Below are 12,907 nucleotides of genomic sequence, written 5' to 3' on the forward strand. Positions count from 1 at the left end.
ATATGAGCAAAACCGTAGCTTTTTAAATACTTTAATATTAAGCACCTATAAAAAATTATTAAATAAATATTACTTCTAAAATTTAATTAAATATGATTAAATATGCATAAATAATAATAAAAATAGAACGATTAGGTATAATATTAATTTTAAGAGTAAAAAAAAAGTTATAACATTTAATTGTGAAAATACGACAATAATATATTTATTTTTTCAAATACTTACATATATAATGATATAATTATCCTTTTTTTCTGCAATATTATATCAATTAAATAAGGTGTATTCTGTATATCTAGAATATAAGAAGTAGACAAAATACGATAAAAAAGATAAATTTACTACGTTTGGTCATTAATAGTCTTAATAAAAGTTATTACCTCATTGCTCAAATGAGGTTGGTCACAAGTCACAACTAGATTTAATAAGGTGAAAACTGAAATATAACATTTGTCCGGGTATTTTTGAGGTTTACTTGATTTTGACTTTTGTTTTTAAAATACATATCATGCTTAAAAAATGTTTTTACAAAACGTGTCCAAATGCATTAATATATATATCAATATTTATAATAATCTATAAATTAATCAATCAAAATTATTATATAAACCATAAAAAACAATTAGGCCATCACACATTTTTTAAATTCGTATTACATACTTAGCATTTCGTACTACATATAATTTTAGTCCCTGATGTAGGATACTAGGGTTTCTTACTAATTTTAAATTCGAGGGAGGTGGGGGGGGGGGGTCATGTTCCGAAAATTATAAACAACGTTTAAAAAAAATATCACGTACCAGTAATTATTATATTGTATTATTATTCATATTTTAGGTTTCAAATGTTCACAAATTACAAATCGCAGTATTAGCTTCATTTATATTAATGTATAATTTTTCTTTTTTTGATTTGATCAAATTTATTGATCACAATTATATAATGTGAATATTGAGAATTGAGATATTGAGTGTATTATGAACCTGCCACTTTTTTCAAGATACAAAATATTATAATTGAAATAAGTTCTAAACTTTGAATTTTATTATTTAAAAATAATGAAGATTTTTTTTTATTAAATTCATAGTTAAAAAATAAAATAAAAATACTTAATTGCCAACATACTGCCTTTCACGCACATGTTATATGTTTGTCACCCCATATTACATATCTACATATATATGTATATATATATATATATATATATATAGACCGGACCGACAGGGATGCAAAGTATCTTGTGTCTTTTGACATTTATATCTAATTATTTATTGATGAATACTTTTTCTTTTAAAGGATCTTGTTTACTTTAGTTTTATATTTTTTAGTCAATAAAATAATAAATATTAGACGCAAATTAAGATCAATTTCTGGATATTATAGCTAACTGACGGGATCATAAAGTTCTAATCAAAGTTTAAACATTTCTACAATTTGCAATGTATTACTTAAATTGTTTTAGAATTGTAAACAAAAAAAATAGATAAATATAGGCAAGCGAGTACCATTTTGTTGTACTGGTATCGAGCGTTTCATTATTATGAATGTTATTTCATTGTAAGTATATGAAAAACGATTCAGAGTGAAAACAGTCTGTCGTCTAAATCGCTAAGACTACTTTATGCAATTTTTTTTTTTGACATAGCTCTTTAAGTCATTAATTTTACTTTTAGTATTATAGTAGGTTCATTTAATTTTTTTTCGAAAATATTGCATTTATTATATTACTAGTATTATAATAATATGTGTTTATACCATATTACATCTGCAACTTATACGTAGGTATAACTCAACATTTAATAACACCTTCTGTAAATACCGTAATACAGTAAAAATAGTTTATAGCATAAATCAAAAATGTTTTAAATATTACCTATTTTTAATAAAAGGTCTATGTTATAAATAGATACTATATTAAAATAAATCAAAAATGTCATAACATTTAATTCAATTCATAATACTTAATATATAATATACTTAAGGTGTAACTTTTCAGAAATAATGTTTTTAAATTATAACAAAATATAGTAATATCGATTATTTGAATCACTAAAATACGTAATTTAAAAAGTTACTAAATAATATTTGATATTTCACCGCATTGAAGTTTTCAAACCTGTGTCATTAAGAGGACATCGCACCCGCATGTGTTGTCTCTGTCTTACACACATACAACATAGTAAATTTTCGTTCACAGTTTCAATAGTGTACTTTTAGTTTTGATATTAGAGTAAATTGATTTATTATCAAACTTTTAGATAAGTATATTATCTGTGTTCTTTTGTTAGTTTTTTATACTATAATATTTAAGTAAATTATGAGTATGAAAAATGTGAATGTTTTAAAATGCTTACAATTCACTTAAAAATTAAAATATCATAAAAAAACCATCGAGAAAACCTAGATAATGTACTTATCTAAAACTTTGATAATAAATCAATTTACTCTAATATCAAAATTAAAAGCATACTATTGAAACTGGTGAGCGAAAATTTACTATGTCGTACGTGTGTAAGTCGGAGACAATAATATATACATGTACGACGTCTTCTTAACATAAATATCCAGTCAGTAGTCAGTGATACTCGTTTGCGCACAGTACACAATTTTTACCTGTAAACTAACAACTCGTTTGAGTACATTGAAAAATGTGAAAACAGCTAATAAAAATTTTAACCTGAAAAATGACTCGTTTGCATGCAACTATTAAATCTCATTCTCGATATAAACTTATATTGTAACTCGCAGTGTCTAATAATGACAAAATAAACCATTTTTAAACGAATATTTAAACAAATCATTAAAAATTGGCGCATGGCTTAGTATTTTCTCGGTTTAAGTGTTAGCCATACAATTTGTTTTAACCTATGAAATTATTTTAAAAATTTAAAGTAATTAATATTAAGTGATTTAAATATCAGTTAATAGTTATTTAAAGTAGTCCGCAATAGCACTATTATTTATTACCAATAAATTAATTTAATTTAATTAATTACTATTTATATACAAACTCCAAATGAACTTTATTCCTAAATACTATTTAGTATTACTCTGGTAAACGCCCTATATAAATTATATTTATATATTCGTCCGTATTTATTAGAATATATTTTACAACTGAAATGTCAGTAGCTGTATTATTTAAGCGATTTAAACCATGACTTAAAATATGTTTATGGTATGTACGTTTATTCGCTAATATGGCAACATACATAATAATAAGTTACTATATATAATACATATTATATGTATTATATTGTATACTTTTATGACTAGGTATACTGAGAATACTTTATTATATAATATACAAAACATATATGCCATATTTAAAATATAATTGTATATTTTGGACTAATTCCTTTATATATATACCTACCTGGGAAGTTTATGATAAATTATACACTCATAAACGTCTAGTAACTCAATTAAAACCAATTACTGTATACATAAAAAATACATGTTATAAAATTTACGACCATACCACTGTACAGCCATACTTTCACGTATACAATATACTCCATACCGTTATTTGTAGTTTTCGATTACGACCTGCATCAATTTCTGTAAGGCATTCGTCATGTGAGTCATATACGTATATAATGTGTGTTATAAATATGTATATTTACTTTTACAGGGTTGAAAATAAAAGTTTGAACTTTTGTTTCATATATTTTGATTTTTGACATAATAGTTTTTGTTTACCATGTTATTGGCATATTTGCATTCAATAAATAAAACAAATATACATAACATAGTATTATAACACGAGTCTTAAACTCTTAACCAAACAATCAGATTTTAGTATTTTACATTACATAATATAAATCATTATTAATTTTTAAATTCAATTTTATTAAAAGAAATGTCTTTAGTTACAATGGCATAAAAAATAATAATAATTCGTATATGGTGCTCTCCCGTACCAGTCTGAACGATTGTACTTTCAGTTATAAAGAAATGTATTGTCAAAACAAATTATATTAATAATGATATTTTTTCCTCCATCTATTATTTAAAATTAATTTCTTAATATGAGATAAGTATATAACTATTAACTACACATATTGCTTTTTTGCATTTAAACCGAAAAATATTTTCATTTAACGATTGATTTTTGATAAAGCTTGATTTACTCTAAAATTGGCAATGCTTTAATTTTTTTTTTTTTAAATGATTACTTAATGATTGCCTTAATAAAATAAATAATTTATAGTATAATCATTATTGAGATAGTTTAAAATGTTTTGTATTATTTAATATGAGTATATGTATTTTTACGGGATTTAAAAATAATTAAATGTTTGATTTGATTATATTAGAAACTTTTTTTGGCTGAAAAAATTTAATTTACAACACAAATTAAATCTGTAAATCAGAAATAATAATCCACAGATTTGTGGATTTTCATTTATTTAATGAAAGATTATTTCTCTTCTGCAAATAAGTATCTAAAAATAATTATATTTTTCAAGTGATTAATGAAAATGTTTAATCTATATTGTATACATAATACATTTATCATAAAACTGTCAATATTAATGTCAAAATATTGTTTAAATTAATACTGACAATATTGACAATTCCTTTAACAGCGTGTAAATTTGATGGCTGATAATTACAAAATAAATACATTTATATACACTGAAAAAGGCTAATTATTATTTATAGAAACCTAAATTATGTATTTTTGTAATTAAATTATTATCCTTTACTTCAAAAGACAATTAGTATAAATTTTTCTGGAAATTTGAGTGTTACTGGATAGCTACTGTTATGAACCTTTCATGCTCTATATATTCTTTTTTCCTTCACTTATATGTTTATTTTAACTATTATTACAAATCGCATACTTTCTAGTAAATATCTAAAAAAATAATTTTGAAAAACTTAATCGAAATTCAATATCTTAAACATAATATGCTAAATATAGCATTATTTAAACTTTGAAAGTGACTTAAATATTATTTTTAAACAAATCTCTCTAAGCAATTATCTTGACATAAATACATATATTTAATAGAATTCGTTTAATTTTAAATTAGAGTTGTATAAGCATAAAACTAGTAGGTAACAGATCGGCAAAACAAGTTATTTAAACATAAGAAGTTTTTAATTTTATTGTTCATGTATTCAAATGAATCAAATTCATTGAATTTTAACGGCGTATTGAATTAGGCAAAATTATAACTCTAATGTAAATTTAGAATTAAATTGTAAATATTATGAAGTTGGTATCTATTCTGTAGTAATATCATCTATCATCAATATAATAATATATAATCATTTTTAATATTTTATTTTAGAATATTATTGTCTATAATTACACGATTATTAAAAATAAGAAAACGTGTTGTATAATTAAATACTAAAAAAATTTATTTTTAAATTAAAAAATCGATAAAAAAATTAATTATTTTTAATTTTATGCTTCATTTTTTTTAGAGCATCAATTTTTATCATTAGTAATCAATATTTTTCTCCAGAAATCTAAATATAAATTACTCCAATAATTATAATCTACTATTTTATGATATAATGGTCTAAACTTATAATATAACTTTATAATATATGTGTTACATCCACATAGTGAAACCACTCATTTCATGAACTGGATATCCAGATAGTGAAATTCGTTCAGATCGTGAATTTTGACGAAAATACATTATATGGACATCCATTTCATGAAATGGACAATACCTATATCGTGTACTTTGTGTAATTATTATTTTATTATATAATGGTTCATAAACTATCATTATACATTTATACGTATATTATGTTTTATTATATAAATAATTATATTTTAATAAAAATATTTTTATTTTATTTTTCACAATTGATTATGACATGTATAAACTGCAAACACAATAGTAACTGTGTTATACACAAACACTCACTAAATGTTATTTTTTGAACAACTTAGGAGTTACATAAGTATCCGTCAACTGTCATACAAATATCTGATAAAGAAACATTCATATGATATCGGATGTGAAATTACCGAAATTAAATTTGATATCTCTCTAATAGGCAATAGCCTCATATAATGTAGATCACAGATAAAGCATTATTATCTTTATTGATATTGAAAGTATGCTTTGTAACAGTCAATATCATAATCAATCGTGAAAAATAAAATAAAAATATTTTTTTTTAAATATAATTATTTATATAATAAAACATAATATACGTATACATGTATAATGATAGTTTATGAACCATTATATAATAAAATAATAATTACACAAAGTACATGATATAGGTATTGTCCATTTCATGAAATGGATGTCCATATAATGTATTTTCGTCAAAATTCACGATCTGAACGAATTTCACTATCTGGACGCGACATATGTATTATGCAGTTTAAAATATGTAATTATATTTTTAAAAATACAACTAAAATAACCAACATAGGGTTTAGATTGAATATCTTGGAATCGATGATAAAATTACTCAGTTATGTATTGATTATGTAACACGTTTATAAAATATGATGTCCTATTGATTGATATTTTTCATCAGCCACACGATAGAGCTGTATTGTTTTCATAATAATTTATATTATTTTCAAATGCGATGATTTTTCACTTGTTTTAAATTTATAATACAAATATTTTATATGAGTACCTAAGTTTTATGTAAGACTATGGATTTTTAATCTATATGTATTATTAGCGTCATACGTTTTTTTAAGCATTTAAAAAGTTAGCAAACGTATAAACTATAGCCAATTGACAAATGTATACTTATTATGTCAAGTAAATAATTATGACATAGACACAGCGTTAAATAACATAGTTTTATTTGCGTTCGATGTAAATATATGGCTATATATGAACACGAATGCACGATAGGTACATAATATTATAACTGTTTACGATTTAGATTATTACAACAGACCGTCATAGTCTATATCCACTGACTTATCAATTATCATAGATGTACATCAAAATAAAGCTTCTAATCGGATACGTCTTTTAAATTAAACTTAACACGTGTGTAATTTCTATTTATATTCAACATACTGCATACTTATTTGTATATTTAACTATAAACAAAATATTTCTTATAAAAAATCTACAAACTATATCATAATAATATATTCAACTATTTCCAGAATACGTGAGTTCGTGTGAGAACGCAATAGCCTGAATTTTAGTATATATTGCCTTACCTATCATGTTGTGACTCGTTTTCATTTAACACGTTTTTTTTTACCTTACAACAATAACGACGATTGTTGGTAATCGCATGTGTCGAATGTGTGTTGGTAAATACTGTAATCCGTTAATCATCTACGTTGTTGACAATCTGTTTTTTATTATTTTCACTCTCACACACTCTTTGTAAAATATTAATACTGTTACAATTATACATGTATAACTATATTGTGTATCTTTTGCATAATCACTCATAAACGAATTTTCACATTGAAATGATGATATGATGCTATAGTTATAGCTTCCGAAATTAAATACAAGCACAATAATAAGGATATGACCTTTTAATTATTTATTCAGTCGAGGGCAGTTGCCAATTAATAATACTATAACTACTAGCAGGAGTACTTAGGGGATGCCTTAGTTTTCCAACTCAATTTAATTTTGGCATCCTCGGCTAACTATAGTTCTAAACATTTTGTTCTACATTTTAACAAACGCTAGTTTATTGATTATAATTAAAAAAATATATTAATGCGGCTAAACTTTGATATTTTCTATTATTATATAATATTAATATTATTCATAAATTTTGGGTAATATTCCCACGTAATTTTCTAAAATTAAAGAAAATAATGTTAAAATTCAATTTGTTAATTCTGTCTTAAAAAATGTCTTTATTTTATTTGTATTATAACTTATAAGTTGTAATAGTATATTTAAATGAGTAAATGTATATAAAATACATATGTCATTTCCATTACTAATATTAAAGTTTAGTTAAAATTTTACCTTTATGCACGCGATAGTAGTTGAAATAGTTTTTTAATTTTTGAAAAATACTACATATTTTTAATTTGGAGAATAGTATTTAAGAGAAACCAAGATTAAAGTTTCCAAGTATTTTTCAAAATAATTGGGAAAAACAAAAAAATAAGAATTTTTACATGATATAAGTTTTTGAGTTTTTGGTGTAACTCAAAAACGATTAACTGCCGTAGATCTCTAATTATTACATTAATACACCGGGTGTTAGGTTTTCCTAGAGATCTCCAAAATCACCAATTATGTCGATTTTGCGTCGTTCATCTATATCTTTTACTATTTTTTTCAAAGCTAGATTGAATAATGTAGAAAAAAAGAGTCTCCTTGGTGGAGTCCAAAATTTACTTCAAATAGTTCAGATTAATTTTGACAAATTGTCATCTCCAGTGGCGGCATCAGGAACGAACTAGGTAAGGCCTATGGCCATATTATCTAAAAATTCCTAGCCCTACAACTGGTATAACCTTAGATATAATAATATACTCATTTTTCATAAACAGAAAATAATGTATTTGTATTTTGTTCACGTACAGCCTGTATGTAATTTAAATTAATATACTTCTACTCGTATATTGTATCATATTATATTTTATAATTTTTTATTGAAATCTTATTTTTGTGGCCCTATCTTTTAATTTTTGGCCCTACCTAGAAAAAAAAATCCTGGCGTTGCCACTGATCATCTCATTACACATTTATAATAGATTTATGAACTTCTTTATTATTCCGAGTAGTTTTTATACTTTACATAATTCATTTCTGCTTATGCTATAATATGCTTGTCTGAAATGTATAAATAACAAGTAAAAATTCTCATCGGATTTATAATATTTCTAGAATTTTGAACACATAGTATAAATAATTAATAATTTTAAAATATATTGACTCTTTTTTAGCTATTTATAAAATTTTAAACTCAAATTTGGACAAAATAACATTTTTAAATTATGAATAATAATGTTTATTATTTTGTTATAATTCAAAAATATTATTCATATAGACTACAGTTAAAATTTTTAAGCACATTATTATATTGTATACAAACAATGATATATTACATTTTTAAATACAAAGTTTCCGACAAAAATTAATTTAATTTACTGTATTGCTAATCATTAAATAAATTACTGTAATAGCAATATAAAAAAATATAATAATATTAAATTAATACTTAGTGGTACCTATGGGATGATAGATTGTCTCCGCTCAGAATCGTTTTTCGTTAACAATGATAATATATCATTGAAATCAAATATAACACATCCATTACAGTGAGTAGAGACCCACTCAATACCTACTGTACAGCAGAGTGATTCTCACTTTCCCACATTTTTAAATCTATTGTGTTTTTATAAAAATATATTCGTGATATTTTACATTCTGACTAAAATAATCTATTATAACCAGTATCAAAATCATATAAGTATAAGAACAATTTGTACTAGTGATAACTTTTAAAGAAGATTGTTTATTTACTTTTTCAGATAATTTCTTGAAATATAACATAAACAGAATATAAAATTATTGAAAAATATTTTTAAAAAAACAACAAATATATTATAACGTGGTAAAAAATAAAAAATGAATTTATATTTACCTCGGGCAGTTGTTTTTTGCCGCCTTAACTCTGTTAGTTCGATCACATTAAATTAAAAAACATGCTGCAGCAACAGACATACCTATATAGAAAAAATCGATCACAAATACTATCATAATACATACAGAATTATATTGAGTTTTTGATCTTTACGTCTTCTGTTCGTTTTCACGCGTCGAGCACAATTCCGTCATCTACCATCTACGTAGTTTTAAATTTCTTTAGGTCGATACTGCAGCAGATTGCTGTTGCTGTATATAATTTAAAACTATTAGGCCAAATTACTTTAAAATTTATCGTAACAGTCGGAATGCAGTCCAACAATTAATGATGTTTTTTTTTTATATGCATAGCATGTCTTATTATTAGTTGTTTATTATTAAAATTTAAATAGTAAAACTTATGAACGAAAAAATGATAAATTCAGACTAATTTAGACCACTTTATAATCAACACAACTCAGTGTCTTTTCTCTAATATTTATTATTCATGCTACAAAAATAATAAATTGTGATTTTATATTTAATCGCACGATTATACTTACTGATTAAACTTTGTTTCATATATTAAATCTATTAAAAATACATAAAATAAAATAAAAATACTATCATATTAACATGAACAGTTCAATTAAACGCCTATTGCAACGTAGGAACTATACTCGAATTTGCTATGCAAGATTAGGTTAGATGTACCTACTATTAATATAAATCATATAGTTTGATATACAGGCTTGAATTTTTTGATAAAATACGAATATATTGTAGTATAAATTATGTACAATTTATTTTAATATAACCAAATGGCGCCGAAGTCAATTGTGTTTATAAATACAGATATAATTAAATACCTATGTTAACTAATAACCGCGGTTACTTTAAATAGTAAAACTAAAATGAAATGTTTGGGGACCGATCGTATCGATCTGGCGTTAATTGCACGTACACACGAACGTGTAACTATAGTGGAAACCCGTCTTGGAGTTAAAAGATATTCAAATTATTGTCGTGCTATTACAGTGGTCAAATGGTTTTTTTAAATTATTCTATTGATAAAATGTTTGGATAGAATATGAATACATACTAGTCAAACACCTCTAATCGGATTTTAAAATTGTCAACCGAGAATTAATGTGATCAAAATGTCAAATAAAAAAACACATCAAATCATGGGAGCCTGCGCGATGGAGGGTAAAGGCGCCTCAACTGAAGACGATGTTCTGAACACGAAACACGCGATCATAGACCGTCATAGTTCTAACTTCATGTGACATAAATTATGCACCGCCTATACATTACCTATACGGTATACGTTCACGATAGCTGCGGTTATACAGCATTATTATTCGTAATGACATTTTTGTTGGAAGCGTGTTGGTACCAGTCCCCAAAGCCACAGTCACTACCGCAGTGCGGACTGCGGCGGCGGCGGCGTCGCGTCGTCGTCGTCGTCGTCACAATAACGTGGTGAGCGGTCGTGTAAGTATGGCGCACGAGTCGGTTTATCTACCACCGTCGGAAACGCGCGCGCGTTATGGTATACCGTGCGAGTCCGATGACTGACTGCAACGGTCGGTGTTCGCCGGCGGTGAAAATCGCCGACAGTTCTTCCGGCCGGTAAGTATAATAATATCATGTCCATCACTATAATAATAATATATTTTAATATAACATAATATAATACACGCGTATCGCCACAAATTATAATATTGTATAAACTGCTGCAATTTATATTAATAAATCATGGGTGGTGCAGTCAAACTCGGCGGCTCGAGGCGGTTTTAAAATTTAATTAGAAATTATGAAAAAAACGTGTATACAATATATAGTCGCCTCCTGTACGTATGCAATACTATACCGAGTTACAAGAAAAACCTTGGTCTCAATTAGTTCTATAAGAATATAACATTAAAGTCAAACGCACGCCGCAAGTTCTTAATAGGTAGTTTTTTTTATTACTGTCCCAAGTCACGCTATAGGTGAAACGTCACACATTTGAGTGGTGAATGGTGATGATATAATTTTATAAAATTTAATTTTTCACTGTTTTAGCCTACTGTAAGGCAAAAAATATGTTGCACGTATAGATCCTAGATATAGATACTCACTTGAAATGAAAGAACTTTTAATTTTTTCACTATTTTTTTGATAAAATATTTGAATAACAAAAACGTTAATAAAATCTGTTTTTACAGCTCCAATCGACCCAGCCCAAGTTTATCTATGTTTACGTTATTAATGCCGATCTCTGTATAAATAATCTCTCTCCTGCCACGACTATTTTAGGATTTGATTTAGATAGACTAATGCTGTGTTCGATAGACATAAGATATACTGTAAAAAATGTATTTTATAAAGTATAATATATAATGTATAATTTATAAAGTATAAGATTGAAAATGGTTCCATCTAATAAAATTCCATTGGTACTCATTTTTTACTTTTACATTTTTATTGATGATTTTTATTTTTTATAGCATTTCAATACGAAATGTAAGAGAGGGGGACTGAAGATAAATACAATTCCAAGGATACCTTTTTTCGTTTATAATGATAAATATTTTATATTAATATATTTGTAAAATTGTTAGTTTTTGTTAATATTTAAGTATTATTATTTTATATGTTTATGATTATCAATTTTTAAAACAATTAGTTCATATTATGTTTGTTCCTATATAGCTTATATAGACTATAGAGATAAATAGTTTTTATTTCTATATTTATCCAACTTCCCTTTTTCATTTCTAGATTTGCCTTTAAATAATATTATTAAGTAGGTACAGGGTAGGTACAGTTACTAAATTTAAATTTAAATGCTATCTCCTCAGAAAATTCTCTAACAAACGAATTTGAAAAGCCGAGCGATAGGACTCCCTCGACCCTCGTCCGTTCCGTCCTAAGCCCATGATTAATTGTTAAACACCAACGCGCAATGATGTTGAATAAATTCCTGTATATTATTTATTTTCGCTGTACATTTGCTAATCAAATAACATTTTTATTGATTGGAATAAATACATGAGCGCTTATTGCAATATATAGGTGGTTTTTGAATTATAATTTTATTTTTATGGGCTAGATAGAACCTATACCCATATATTATATACTGCAATACGTAATTTCCTTAATAAAAATACTTGGCATGTGTTTAGATACTTTTTAAATAAAATTGTAAACACTTTTTTAATTTTACTTATTTAACTATACAAGGAAGTGAAAAGATTAATTTTGTACTTAGTAATTACTAATAAATAATTTAAAACTGGGATTGTCATTTAAAAAAAAAAATTAATATTTTGAACTAATTACTTCATTTTATA

General features: G+C 25.2%; 1 protein-coding gene across 5 annotated transcripts in view; it reads left to right on the forward strand.

Moving 5' to 3' along the window:
* The window catches only part of LOC112603246, a 51,728-nt gene that overhangs the window by 18,502 nt on the left and 20,319 nt on the right, over positions 1-12,907 (forward strand). The window contains exon 1 of one of the 5 annotated variants that reach the window (XM_025351744.1): positions 10,994-11,201. The exons of the other annotated variants lie outside the window; for them this stretch is intronic. Within the exon in view, the coding sequence (XP_025207529.1) occupies positions 11,119-11,201 (83 nt within the window). The 5' untranslated portion in view covers positions 10,994-11,118. Of the gene's footprint in view, positions 1-10,993; positions 11,202-12,907 lie in introns of those variants that run through there. 5 annotated transcript variants of the gene reach the window in all.

Source organism: Melanaphis sacchari, unplaced genomic scaffold (genome assembly GCF_002803265.2).
Source record: "Melanaphis sacchari strain LSU unplaced genomic scaffold, SCAv2.0 Contig9_pilon_pilon, whole genome shotgun sequence".
Classification (NCBI taxonomy): Eukaryota; Metazoa; Arthropoda; class Insecta; order Hemiptera; family Aphididae; genus Melanaphis; species Melanaphis sacchari.